The 14,756-nt window shown below is 58.0% G+C and overlaps 1 protein-coding gene across 4 annotated transcripts in view; it reads right to left on the reverse strand.

Moving 5' to 3' along the window:
* Positions 1-2,702: 2,702 nt before the first annotated feature.
* The window catches only part of LOC121274197 (vacuolar fusion protein MON1 homolog B-like), a 32,148-nt gene continuing 20,094 nt past the window's right edge, over positions 2,703-14,756 (reverse strand). For 3 of the 4 annotated variants that reach the window (XM_041181397.1, XM_041181395.1, XM_041181398.1), the window contains exons 5-7: positions 8,760-9,558; positions 5,053-5,200; positions 2,703-3,050 (exon numbers count right to left, since the gene is read on the reverse strand). In XM_041181397.1, coding sequence (XP_041037331.1) covers positions 2,823-3,050; positions 5,053-5,200; positions 8,760-9,558 — 1,175 coding nt within the window. In that variant the 3' untranslated portion in view covers positions 2,703-2,822. The remainder of the gene's footprint in view (positions 3,051-5,052; positions 5,201-8,759; positions 9,559-14,756) is intronic. The other variant, XM_041181396.1, reaches the window with a different exon arrangement.

The following is a 14,756-nucleotide window of genomic DNA, read 5'->3' on the forward strand; positions in this document are numbered from 1 at the left end:
CTGGGCCCCTGATACACGAGGATGATGCTGGCAGCAAAAGCAGTTAAGACGGAGCGCAGATCAAAATGGTGGGGCTGAATGGCCTCCTCCTGTTCCTGTGTAACAGGCTTGAGGGGCTGAATGGCCTCCCGTTACTGAACTTCACACAGCCGAGAACCCACAGAATTGACATTACACCAACTCCGTAACAGCAACAGAATTTATTTCACAAACTATCCCAGCAACTCTTGTAGAGCAGCCCCACAAGCAAAGAGTTTTACCCGTTTTTCTCTCTATATATATTACACCCCGATCTGACCCTCTGACTGAGGAGGAACAGGGTGGGTGGGGTGGGGGGGGAGTGTGAGAATCACTGGGGTGGGGGTATGATTAGCGCTGAGCGACACCTCACTATCATTGATGGTGCACAGGTACCGATCTGCGGGCGACAGCCGTCAATGAGCCTGGCTGGTGGCACAGACGCAGCAACCCCTCTTAAACCCACCTGAACGCCAAGTCCTCAGGGGCACCGTCTGGGTCAGTGAGTGGGTGAATGTTTGGCGCTGGAAACCTGGCACCAAGAGATACAACCTCGGGCTGGACCCACCACCCCTCCCCCCCCCACCCCCCGCATTGGGATGGGACAGGTGCCAGTACCTTGGCCCAAAGACACATGCACACACAGACAGGCACACACAGACAGACACACCACCCCCAACTCCACCCCCCACCCACACCCGCCGCACCCTGTGCTTGCGCGCACAGGTAGACAGACGGACCCTGCGCATGCACAGGCAGACGGCCCCACGCACAGACAGCTCCGCACGCCCACACAGGCAGACGGCCCCACGCACAGACAGCTCCGCACGCCCACACAGGCAGACGGCCCCACGCACAGACAGCTCCGCACGCCCACACAGGCAGACGGCCCCACGCACAGCCAGGCAGATGGCCCCGCACGCACATTCACAGACAGATGGCTCCGCACACCCACACAGGCAGACGGCTCCCCACACAGACAGCTCCGCACACCCACACAAGCAGATGGCTTCCCACACAGACAGACAGCCCCATGCGCACGAACAGACAGACAGTCCCACACCCATACAGGCAGACGGCTCCCCACACAGACAGCTCCGCACACCCACACAGACAGACAGCCCCATGCGCACGAACAGACAGACAGCTCCGCACACCCACACAGGCAGACGGCTCCCCACACAGACAGACAGCCCCATGCGCACGAGCAGACAGACAGTCCCACACCCACACAGGCAGACGGCCCCACACCCAGACAGACAGCCCCGCACGCGCACAGACAGACAGTCCCGCGCGTACACGCACACAGGCAGACAGCCCCGCGCGTACACGCACACAGGCAGACAGCCCCGCGCGTACACGCACACAGGCAGACAGCCCCGCGCGTACACGCACACAGGCAGACAGCCCCGCGCGTACACGCACACAGGCAGACAGCCCCGCGCGTACACGCACACAGGCAGACAGCCCCGCGCGTACACGCACACAGGCAGACAGCCCCGCGCGTACACGCACACAGGCAGACAGCCCCGCGCGTACACGCACACAGGCAGACAGCCCCGCGCGTACACGCACACAGGCAGACAGCCCGCGCGTACACGCACAAAGGCAGACAGCCCCGCGCGTACACGCACACAGGCAGACAGCCCCGCGCGTACACGCACACAGGCAGACAGCCCCGCGCGTACACGCACACAGGCAGACAGCCCTGCGCGTACACGCACACAGGCAGACAGCCCCGCACGTACACGCACACAGGCAGACAGCCCCGCGCGTACACGCACACAGACAGCCCCGCGCGTACACGCACACAGGCAGACAGCCCCGCGCGTACACGCACACAGGCAGACAGCCCCGCGCGTACACGCACACAGGCAGACAGCCCCGCGCGTACACGCACACAGGCAGACAGCCCCGCGCGTACACGCACACAGGCAGACAGCCCCGCGCGTACACGCACACAGATAGACAGCCCCGCGCGTACACGCACACAGGCAGACAGCCCCGCGCGTACACGCACACAGGCAGACAGCCTCGCGCGTACACGCACACAGGCAGACAGCCTCGCGCGTACACGCACACAGGCAGACAGCCCCGCACGTACACGCACACAGGCAGACAGCCCCGCGCGTACACGCACACAGGCAGACAGCCCTGTGCGTACACGCACACAGGCAGACAGCCCTGCGCGTACACGCACACAGGCAGACAGCTCCGCACGCACACAGACAGACGGCCCCACACCCACACAGACAGACAGCCCTGCGCGCACACGCACACAGACAGACGGCTCCGCACACACACAGACAGACGGCCCCACACCCACACAGACAGCCCTGCGCGCACACACACACAGACAGACAGCCCTGCGCGCACACGCACAGACAGACGGCTCCGCACGCCCACACGGGCAGACAGACGGCTCTGCAGATGATCAGGCTGGGCTGACAGGAATAAAACAGCGGGGGGCGGGGGTCCGAGAGGCAGGAATCGATGCCCGGGGGAGGGGGTGGGGGGAGTAACCAAGCAGCTGGGGCACGCACAGGGATCAGTGGCAGGGATCACACCCTCCTCCCTGGGCACAGTGTGCCCCCCCCGGCCCAGCAGAGGAGGTCACCCCCTTCCCTCCATCTCCACCCTCCTGAGTCGTGGGTTTCACCCCCACCCCCACCCCCGCGCGCCCCCCCCCCCCCACCCACCAACCCACTCTCCCCGAATCCAGTGCGGGGCCATCACTCAGTAAAAACTGTCTCTCCATTCCAGGTGGCCCTGGTGGGGTGGGGTGGGGAATGGGCCCAGGCTCCCTACAGCAGTGACAAGAAGCCATTATCGACGCTGTCCAGCCGCTCTGCCTTGACCCCCCTGGAGCTGCGGCCAGGGTTGGGTGTGGTCGAGTACTTGGGCGGCGAGCGGATGAAGAGCTGGTCTTCCTCCCTCTTCAGCCAGCGCAGCAGCTTGGTGATGATGTTGATGGCCGTCGCCTTGGTCACCAAGGGACTGAAGCAAGTGTAGAGTTCGAATTTACCAGTCACCTGGTGGAGACGGGGACGGGAAAGGGGGCAGAGAGAGAGAGAGAGAGAGAGAGAGGGAGGGAGAGAGAGAGAGAGAGAGAGAGAGAGAGGGGGGGGGAAGAGAGGGGGGGAGAGGGAGAGTTACAATTCACATCAACACCCACCCACAAACGCGCCACCTCCCTGCTCCCAGTCGCTTCTCATGGAGGCCAGCTGCTCGACTGCGGGAGGCATCACAGCTGAGCCACATCGCCACCACCCCCCCACCACCCCCCCCCCCCCACCCCCCACCCCGCGCAACAGGTGCCAGGCCTTCTCACGCCCTCGAGCGCCTGGACCGGGCAAAGCCCCTGTTTGCACACACCCCCCCACCCTCCCCTTCACCCTGGATCCCCCTCCCCACCTCCCCCCCACCCCACAACGCTTGTCCCAGTCCGTTAGGCCCCAGCCGCAGGGAGTTGGGGGAACCTAAGCGTTTTGCGGCACAGCTTAAACGAGGAAGGGCTTTGTTTGGCCGGGCTTTCACAGACCTGGCAGTGCTCGGGGAATGCCACACAGCCACAGGCACACTCCCCCAACTACATGGCTCAGTGACACAGCTCTACAGAGCGTGCAGGGAGAGAGGGACCTGGCGGGGTGGGGGTGGTGGTTTGGGGAGGGCTCTCGTGTGTGGATGTTCGAAGGCGGACGGACGCATTGAGAGAGGGTCAGCAAAGCGCACGCGGCCTTGGGACATGGTAAATAAGAGGTACAGCGGGTACAGAAGCAGGGAAGCTAAGGCTGAGCCTCTATTAGGCTCTGGTTAGGCCTGAACTGAAGCACTGAGGCCTGTGGTACCTGCCACACTTTGGGAAGGATGTGAGGGTCCCTCGAGAAGTGGGGGGGGGAGGCGGAGGGAGATTTACCAGAGTGGGGTGCAGGGACGAGGGGGATTATTTTAGCGACGAGGTTGGGTTGGAGAAGCCGGGGGCTCCTACGGAGCGAGGGGAGATTGAGGGGGGAGGCGGACAAGATCAGGACAGGTCTGGATGAGGTGGACGAAGGAAAGCTGCTCCTGTTGGCTGGCGGTACAAGGACTAGGAGGAGGGGGGACAGATTTAAGGTTTTGGGCAGGTTGTGTGTTGGCGGGGGGAGGAGGTGGAATGTGAGGTAGAATTTTCTTCTACGCAGCTGGGGGGGGGGGGATGCGGGGGGGTCAAGGCCTGGAACTCGCTGCCTACGAGGGTGCTGGAGGCGGGGGGACTGAGGAGCGGCTTCAGGAAGGGGAACCGGAGACTGGTGGGGAGTAAATTTGCTGGACTTTCGGGAGAGAAGCCGGTGGGAGGCGGAGGGAATGGGACCGAGCGGACCGGTGTCTGCAGGAGGGCTGGCACGGAACCGATGGGCTGAATGGCCACCCAGCGACCACTGGTGTTGTGGCTGGCGACTCTGTGAGAAGATGCCCCCCCACCACCCCCCGGTGGGCCGAAATCCAGGCCCTCGTCAAATCCCGGAGAGCCCCGACCTCCCTCCCACCTCAACCGCGCCAACCCTCTCCTCTCGACCCCCGAGCCGCGCTGGAAAGTCTCCCTACCAAAGCCGAAGCCCGGGCAAATTTGCGCACAGCAAGATCCCGCGGGCGTTCCCCAAGACGGCGGAGAGGCGGGGCCGGGTAGCGGATTTCCTCCCTTCAGGAAAAGCCCCTCTTCCAACCCTGGTCAAAAGAACCCTCCTGCTTTCCACCCCGAGCTGGGGTGGGGCTGGGTGTGTTCTCGGGTTAAACCCCGAAGGCGGCCACTCCCTCGAGAGAGGCCCCACGTCATTTTTGGGGGGGGGGGGGGTGGTGGTGGCAGGGAAAAGGGGGAGGGGAGTGGGGGGGGCGGGGTAGGAGGGGGATGGGGCCCAACACACACACACACACCGGCATTTTAACACTGACACTGGCCGCACCCTGGACTCCGAATGGGCTGGGGTGGTGGGGTGGGGTGGGGTGGAGTGGGGTGGGGTGGGGAGGGGAGGGGAGATGCGGAGGCCTCCCACTTACCCAGGCCAAGAGGGTTTCTTTCTCTTCCACGTGGTAGATGAGCTTGAGGGGCCGAGCTGAACTGTGGATCCTGCTGTGCAAATACTGATAGAGGTCAAAGAGATGCTCCTTCTCCTGCTCAGTGGAGTATGGGGCTTCGAACTCAGGGCTGGAGAGAAAGAGAGAGAGAGAGAGAGAGAGATAAATAAAAAAAAACTCAGGGGCTTATTACATAGACTGCACAGCACAGCAAGAGCCCATTCGGCCCCTCTTGCCTGTGCTGGCTCTTTGAAAGAGCTGTCCGGTTGGTCCCACACTCTCTCCTCCTCCCCTGCTCTCTCCCCCCCATAACCCTGCACATTTTCCCATGAACTGAAGTCCCCCTTCATCCCCTGGGGATCCTCCTGGTAAATCCCCTCCGCGGCCTCCCCCCACCGAGACCCTCAACATCCTTCCTAAAGTGCAGGCTCCCAGAATTGGACTCTATACTCTAGCTGAGGCCTAACCAGTGTTCTATAAAGGTTTAATATCCTTGCTTTTGTCCTCTACGTCTCTGTTTATAAATCCCAGGATCCCTTTCAAAACGGCTTCCTCTATCTGTCCTGCCACCTTCAGCGATTTATGTACAGACACCCCCAGCTCCCTCTGTTCCTGCACCCCCTTTAGAATTGCTCCAGCTCGTTTCTATCACATCTCCAGGTTCTTCCGACCAGAATGGATCGCTTCACACTTCTCTCTGTTAAACTGTATCTGCCGTGTGTCTGCCCAGCTCACCAGTCTGCCCGTGTCCCCCTGAGCTCTGGGACCATCCTCCTCGCTGTTTGCCGCGTTCCTAGAGATTCGCGTCACCCGCAAACTTCGAAACGATGCCCCGTGTACCCCAAGTCCAGGTCATCGATATGTATCAGAGGGAAGAGTGATCCTAACACTGACCTCTGGTGGGTGGGGCGGCTCTGTACACTCCCCTCCCGTCTGAAAAACAGCCGCCCACCACGGCCCTCGGCTTCCTGCCCCTTCACCAACTCCGCACCCATGTCACTGTTGCCCCGGTAATCCCATGGTTAGAATGTGATAGCGAGTTAGTTTCACATTCTCCCCGCTCTCTGGGTAAAGACCTTTCTCCTGAATTCTCCACCCGATCGGATTTATTAGTGACTGTCTTATATTGATGGCCCTCCTTAGCTCTGGTCTCTCCCCCCCGTCCCCCACAAGTGGAAACATTTTCTCTACGATGACCCTATCGAAACCCCCTCCATCATTTTAAAGAGCTCGATCAGGTCACCCCCTCAGCCTCTTTTCCAGAGTAAAGAGCCCCGGCCGGTTCAACCTCTCCCGATAGTTATAACCTCTCCGATCTGGGACCATCCTCGTCAATCTGTTTCACACCTTCTCCAGTCTCCATATCCTTTTTATAATACGGAAACCGGAACTGTGCACGGTATTCCGAGTGGGATATGGAGTCTGGAACTGTGCAAGGTCTTCCAAGTGGGGCACAGAGACCGGGACTGTGCACGGTATTCCAAGTGGGATATGGAGACTGGGACTGTGCATGGTATGCCAAGTAGGATACAGACAGAGGAACTGTGCACGGTATTCAAAGTGGAATATGGAGTCCGGAACTGTGCAAGGTCTTCCAAGTGGGGCACAGAGCCCGGGACTGTGCACGGTATTGCAAGTGGGATATGGAGACTGGGACTGTGCATGGTATTCCAAGTAGGATACAGACAGCGGAACTGTGCATGGTATTCCGAGTGGGATATGGAGACCAGGACTGTGCGTGGTATTCCGAGTGGGATATGGAGAGCGGGACCACGCGCGGTATTCCGAGTGGGACACAGAGAGTGGGAACGCGCGTGGTATTCCGAGTGGGATATGGAGAGTGGGAACGCGCGCGGTATTCCGAGTGGGATACGGAGAGCGGGACCACGCGCGGTATTCCGAGTGGGATACGGAGAGCAGGACCGCGAATGGTATTCCGAGTGGGATACGGAGAGCGGGACCGCGCGCGGTATTCCGAGTGGGACACAGAGAGTGGGAACGCGCGTGGTATTCCGAGTGGGATAGGGTGACCGGAACCACCCCCCACCCCGCCCCCCGTCCCCAGCGTCCTCCTTAAACTCCGCCCCCCCCACCCCGGCTACACCACCCCGCATCCACTCTGTGGAAGCTTCAATTCCTTCCACCTCCCCACTCCTCTCTCTCTCTCTCTGCTCTTTAAGCTCATCGAGCCTTCACCCCTCTCTCCAGGAAAGAGCCCTGTGGCCAGCTCAATCCTCCCTCAGTTCGGGGTGGGGGTGAGGGGGGGGTGGGGGCGGGGGGTGTCACCTTTCCAGCACCTGTTTCTTGTGGCAGCCTGGGCAGCGCCGTGGGTGTGCGTGTGTGGCTGATCAGGTGCCCACAGGCTCCCCCTGCTTCCCCCCACCCCCCCCTCCACTCCATTCTCTCAGCTCCACACATTGGTGGGGGTTGGTGGGGGGTGGAGGGGGGGGTGCTCCCATCCTCCTGTCGGCTGGACTGAGAAACAGGGAGAAGGGATAGGGAGAGGGGGCTGTGGGCAGCAGTGGGGGGGGTGGGGGAATGGGCCGAGGCGGGGAGGGAGGGTGCCGGGGCAGAGAGTTTGGCCGCACCTGGAGGAGTGCACGCAGTTTTGGTCTCTCCACCTGAGAAAGGATGCACCAGTTCAGGAGGAGGAAAGGGGATCTCATTGAAACGTCTAAAACTCTGACAGAGATGGGCAGACTGACTGCAGGGAGGATGTTTCCTCTGGCTGAGGGGGGCGGGGGCGGGTCTAGAACAAGGGGTCACAGTCTCAGGATACGGGGTTGGTCATTTAGGACTGAGATGAGGAGAAACCTCATCACTTAGAGGGTGGTGAACCTGTGGAATTCTCTACCTCAAGAGGCTGTGGAGTCACTGAATATATTTAAGAAGCAAATTGATAGATTTCTGGACTCTTAAAGGTGTCAAGGGTAATGGGGAGAGAGCGGGGGCGCGGCGTGGGGAGAGAGCGGGGACGCGGTGTGAGGTTGCAGCCCGGGGAGAGAGCGGGGGCGCGGCCGAGGGGGGAGAGCGGGGGCGCGGCCGCGGGGGGAGAGCGGGGGCGCGGCCGCGGGGGGAGAGCGGGGGCGCGGCCGCGGGGGGAGAGCGGGGGCGCGGCCGCGGGGGGGAGAGCGGGGGCGCGGCCGCGGGGGGGAGAGCGGGGGCGCGGCCGCGGGGGGAGAGCGGGGGCGCGGCCGCGGGGGGAGAGCGGGGGCGCGGCCGCGGGGGGAGAGCGGGGGCGCGGCCGCGGGGGGGAGAGCGGGGGCGCGGCCGCGGGGGGGAGAGCGGGGGCGCGGCCGCGGGGGGAGAGCGGGGGCGCGGCCGCGGGGGAGAGCGGGGGCGCGGCCGCGGGGGAGAGCGGGGGCGCGGCCGCGGGGGGAGAGCGGGGGCGCGGCCGCGGGGGGAGAGCGGGGGCGCGGCCGCGGGGGGAGAGCGGGGGCGCGGCCGCGGGGGGAGAGCGGGGGCGCGGCCGCGGGGGGAGAGCGGGGGCGCGGCCGCGGGGGGAGAGCGGGGGCGCGGCCCGGGGAGAGAGCGGGGGCGCGGCCCGGGGAGAGAGCGGGGGCGCGGCCCGGGGAGAGAGCGGGGGCGCGGCCCGGGGAGAGAGCAGATCAGCCACGATTGTAACGAATGGCGGAGCAGGCTCGATGGTCCAGATAGCTTGCTCCTGCTCGCCCCTTTTCTCTCCGTACCTGGTGTACTGGGTGAGCTGCTTGTGGTTGTCCGGGATGTCCAGGGGCTTGTACATGAAGTGCCAGAGGTCGGAGATGCCCACGTGCGAGGCCGAGGCTGCGTGGCTGTGCAGGGCCGCATCGATGGCCTGCAGCAAGGCCTGGGACCGCAGGCCCTCCTCGATCTTCCTCTTGCAGGCCGAGACGCTGTAGAAGGCTGTCTTGTCGGTGGAGATGAGCAAGAGGCAGAGCGTGCAGGCCGGGTCCAGGTAGGAGATGTACGCGTAGAAGTAGCTGTCCGGGTAGAGGCGGGGCAGGCAGATGGGGGTCCAGACCTCGCCCGCCTGGAAGGACGAGGAGCCGGCCAGCAGGTTGAAGAGCAAGTGCAGGTCGACGGGGTCCAGGCGCGAGTCCTCGATGACCGCCCGCTCCTGCACGATGGCCACCAGCTGGCCCCGCGCCACCAGGATGGAGAAGACCAGGTTGGGCGTGACGGCCTTCTGCAGGATCTGGCTGACCGCCTCGCGGAGGGAGGAGGCCAGGGGGACGCACTGCACAGCGCCCAGCAGGAAGCTGGGGTCCGAGTCCATGTGGCGCAGGAGGTTGTCCAGGATCTTCTCGGAGCCTGCCAGCAGGCGCCGGAGGTCGTAGTTCTTCTTGCGCTCGAAGATGCGGGTGACGGTCACCTGGGTCAGCATGCTGATGATCTGGTAGTAGACGTAGAGGAGCTCGCGGCAAAGCTGCTCCTCCGATTGCCGGCTCCGGGACACCGACACCAGCACCAGGGGGCCCTGCTGGCTGAACACCACCTTGTAGTCGTCTGAAAGGCAAAAGGTGAAAGGTTACGGCTGGGGGAAACACGCCCCGACCTGATTTAGCGAGGGGGGGGGTGGGGGGGGGCTGGTCCCTGCCCGGTGAGGGTGAGCAAAAACACAAAAGCGTCGGGGGGCGGGGGGGGGGGAGAAACTCAGCCTGTTCGGCAGTAAGCGAACCCCAGACGCTCACCGCCCGCCGGGTGGAAGTGTTTCTCCTCACGCGTCCCCTCCAATCCCCCGACCAGTCGCCTCAAACCTGTGCCCCCTGGTAACAGACCCCTCAGCTGGGGGGGTGGGGAGAACAGGTCCTTCCTGTCGACCCCCCTATCTGGGACCCCTCATAATTTTGTGCACCTCAGTTACGTCACCCCCCTCCCCCCTCAGCCTCCTCTGTCCTAAGGAAAATCACCGCAGCCTATCCAACACCGCACCACCCCCCCCCCACACCCCCCTCCCTCATAGCTCCAGTTTTCCAGCCCTGGCAGCATTCTTACAAATCTCCTCTCTCCAAAGCAACGATGTCCTTCCTGTAAAGTGGCGACCAGAAACCCTGCACAAAATTCCAGCTGGGGCCTAACCAGCGTTATATACAGCTCCAGCATCACATCCCTGCTTTTGTGTTCAATACCTCACCCAACAGAAAGGGAAGCATACCATGGGCTCTCTTGACCACCTTCTCCACCTGTCCTGCCACCTTCAGGGACCCGTGGACATGTCAATGTCACGTCCGGCCCCTTCCCATTAAGAGGAGGGTATAAAACAGTTTAACACAAATCAATTCATGTGTAACTAGTGAGGAAAACCTCTTATGAAACATATCAGGTTCTGAGAGGGGGGTGGGTATTGACAGGGTGTTCCCCCCCCCACCCACCTCTTGTGGGGGGTTGGGGGGGATCTAGAACGAGATGGAGAGGGGGCACAGTTTCAGAATGAGGGGTCTCCCTTATTGAAGACGGAGACGAGGAGGAATTTCTTCTCTTAGAGGGTGGTCAGTCTGTGGAATTCTCTCCCCCCCACCCCCCACCGCACAGAGAGCAGCGGAGGCCGGGTCAGTGAATACTCCGGAGACAGAGGTGGATAGATTCTTGACTATCAAGGGGGTGGATAGGTTATTTGGTGAGAAGGCGGGAAAAGTGGAGTTGCGGCCAGTACCGGATCAGCCACGATCTTATTGAATGAGGGAAGAGGCTCGAGGGGCCAAATGGCCTCCTCCTGCTCCCAATTCATACAAACACTGCTTGGCTACAAACAATCAAGATATCATTACCCCACTGGGCGTAGGCAATAGGCCACAAACTAGTCAGGGGGGACGTAGAGGAACAAATTTGCCAAGAAATTACAGAGAGGCGCGAGAACGTACAGCGTACTTAAAATGGTGGGCTTTAATTATCTGAACGTGGATTGGGATAGCGGTAGTGTAATGGGCAGAGAGAGGTGGGTGGTTAGATGGGGGGTTACTGGAGCGTGTTGAGGAGAGTTTTCTACAGCAGTACGTGTCCAGTCCAACGAGGAAGGAGATATTGCTGGGCCTGGCTCTTAGAAATGAGGTGGGCCAAGTGGATTGAGTAGGAGAACGCTCAGAGTGCACCGGCCACTGGATCATAAGATCTAGGCTGGCTACGGGTTCCTTTTCACGTTTAACTGCCTGTCTCTACTCCTGCTCTCCCTTTGGCTATGGGGTAAAGGACAGGGAGTTAGGGATAATCGATCAGAGGGAAACCAGTTTCAGCGGGGTGAGAACAGATCTGGCACAGGCTGTCAGTATCGAAGATCGGTGGCAAAATCGGACCAGGACAGCCCGCGGCTGTCAAAGAGGGAGGTGGTTCGGACACAGTCAAGGTAGAATCCCACAAGCGGGAAGGTAAAGCGAGTAAGATGAGATGGGGGCAAAATAAAAAGGGATGTCTGTCGGGTGGATAGTTGAGGTGAAAACCAGGATGAATACCTGATGGCAGGTGAAAAAATTAATTAAGAGGAGCAAAGGGAGAGTGCAAGTAGAGACCGGCAGTTAAGCATGAAAAGGAACCCAAAATTCTTCCACAGCGCTAGAGAGAGTGAGGGGGCTTTTGGAAACGACACACCGGGACAAGTTTGCGTTCATTAAAGAAAGCGGGCATAGACTCACGGGGCAAATCGTGTCCATTAACTTCTGATGGGAGGGTGGATGAGGGTTAAACTGTTGAGGGGCTGCCAAAAGACATTTGATAAACTGATAGACTTGCCAGCAAGCTCAGAGCCCACGGAATAAAAGGGACAGGGGCAGCACGGAGACAAAATTCGTGGAGTACCAGGAAATAGAGAAGTGGTGAACGGTTAATTTGCAGCTGGGAAGGGAGACAGTGGGGTTACTCAGGAGGGGGGAGGGCATGGTACTAGGTCCGTTGCCTTTCTTGATCGATATCTTCAACTTAGACCTGGGTGCACGGGGCATAATTTCAAAATGTGTGGATTACACGAAGTTTGGAAGTATTGTGAGGAGGGTAGTGATCGACTTCGAGAGGACATGGGCAGGCTGGTGGAATGGGGGCACATGCTGCAGATGAAAATTAATGCAGAGAAATATAAAGTGATTCATTTTAGTACAAAGAACATGGTAGGAAGACAACATAAAACAAAGGGTACAATTCCAAAGGGGGTGCAGGGGCAGAGGGAGCTGGGGGTATATGTGAATAAATCATTGAAGGTTGAGAGAGTGGGTAATAAAGCATCCAGTATCCTGGGCTTTATTTAAATAGCGGCATGGAGTACAAGAGCAAGGAGGTTATGTTAAACCTGTATAAAACACTGGTTCAGCCCCAACTGGAGTATTGTGTCCTGTTCTAGACACCACACTTGAGGAAGGATGAGAAGGCTATAGACAGAGAGAGAGAGAGCAGAAAAGATTCACGAGAATGGTTTCAGGGATGAGGGGACTTCAGTTCCGTGGGTAGATTGGAGAAGTTCGGAGTGTCCTCCTTGGAGAAGAGAAGGTCAAAAGGAGATTTGTTCAAAATTATAGGATGTCAAGACAGAACTCAGTACAGTCCAGTCTGTAACTCATTCCCGGTTATCTGTTATTCTACATATAAAACCCACCCCGATCCCCTCGATTAGATTCCTGTCTGTAACTCACGCCCGGGTATCTGTTATTCTACATATAAACCCCCTGTACCCCTCGATTAGATTCCAGCCTGTAACTCACTCCCGGGTATCTGTTATTCTATATATAAACAACCCTAAACCCCTCGATTAGATTCCAGTCTGTAACTCACTCCCGGGTATCTGTTATTCTATATATAAACCCCCTTGAACACCTCGATTAGATTCCAGTCTGTAACTCACTCCCGGGTATCTGTTATTCTATATATAAACCACCCCCACCGAACCCCTCGATTAGATTCCAGTCTGTAACTCACTCCTGGGTATCTGTTATTCTATATATAAACCCCCCGATTAGATTCCAATCTGTAACTCACTCCCTGGTATCTGTTATTCTATATATAAACCACCCCCCCGAACCCCTCGATTAGATTCCAGTCTGTAACTCACTCCTGGGTATCTGTTATTCTACATATAAACCCCCTGTACCCCTCGATTAGATTCCAGTCTGTAACTCACTCCCGGGTATCTGTTACTCTATATATAAAACCCCCCGAACCCCTCGATTAGATTCCAGTCTGTAACTCACTCCTGGGTATCTGTCATTCTATATAAAACACCCCGATCCCCTCATTAGATTCCAGTCTGTAACTCATTCCCGGTTATCTGTTATTCTACATATAAATCCCACCCTGATCCTCTCGATTAGATTCCAGCCTGTAACTCACTCCCGGGTATCTGTTATTCTATATAAACAACCCTAAACCCCTCGATTAGATTCCAGTCTGTAACTCACTCCCGAGTATCTGTTATTCTATATATAAACCCCCTCGAACACCTCGATTAGATTCCAGTCTGTAACTCACTCCCGGGTATCTGTTATTCTATATATAAACACCCCCCGAACCCCTCGATTAGATTCCAGTCTGTAACTCACTCCTGGGTATCTGTTATTCTATATATAAACCCCCCTATTAGATTCCAATCTGTAACTCACTCCCTGGTATCTGTTATTCTATATATAAACCACACCCCCGAACCCCTCGATTAGATTCCAGTCTGTAACTCACTCCCGGGTATCTGTTATTCTATATATAAACCCCCCGAACCCCTCGATTAGATTCCAGTCTGTAACTCACTCCCAGGTATCTGTTATTCTATATATAATCAACCCTGAACCCCTCGATTAGATTCCAGTCTGTAACTCACTCCCGGGTATCTGTTATTCTTTATATAAATCCCCCCCCCCGAACCCCTCGATTAGATTCCAGTCTCTAACTCACTCCCGAGTATCTGTTATTCTATATATAAACCCCCCGAACCCCTCGATTAGATTCCAGTCTGTAACTCACTCCCAGGTATCTGTTATTCTATATATAATCAACCCTGAACCCCTCGATTAGATTCCAGTCTGTAACTCACTCCCGGGTATCTGTTATTCTTTATATAAATCCCCCCCCCGAACCCCTCGATTAGATTCCAGTCTCTAACTCACTCCCGGGTATCTGTTATTCTATATATAAACCCCCCTGAACCCCTCGATTAGATTCCAGTCTGTAACTCACTCCCGGGTATCTGTTATTCTTTATATAAATCCCCCCCCGAACCCTTGGATTAGATTCCAGTCTCTAACTCACTCCCTGGTATCTGTTATTCTATATATAAACCACCCCCCCCGAACCCCTCGATTAGATTCCAGTCTGTAACTCACTCCCGGGTATCTGTTATTCTATATATAAACCCCCCGAACCCCTCGATTAGATTCCAGTCTGTAACTCACTCCCAGGTATCTGTTATTCTATATATAATCAACCCTGAACCCCTCGATTAGATTCCAGTCTGTAACTCACTCCCGGGTATCTGTTATTCTTTATATAAATCCCCCCCCCGAACCCCTCGATTAGATTCCAGTCTCTAACTCACTCCCGGGTATCTGTTATTCTATATATAAACCCCCCGAACCCCTCGATTAGATTCCAGTCTGTAACTCACTCCCAGGTATCTGTTATTCTATATATAATCAACCCTGAACCCCTCGATTAGATTCCAGTCTGTAACTCACTCCCGGGTATGTTTTTCGAGATATAAATCCCCCCCCCGAACCCCTCGATTAGATTCCAGTCTC

The sequence above is a fragment of the Carcharodon carcharias genome, assembly GCF_017639515.1.
Source record: "Carcharodon carcharias isolate sCarCar2 chromosome 35 unlocalized genomic scaffold, sCarCar2.pri SUPER_35_unloc_17, whole genome shotgun sequence".
NCBI lineage: Eukaryota > Metazoa > Chordata > Chondrichthyes > Lamniformes > Lamnidae > Carcharodon > Carcharodon carcharias.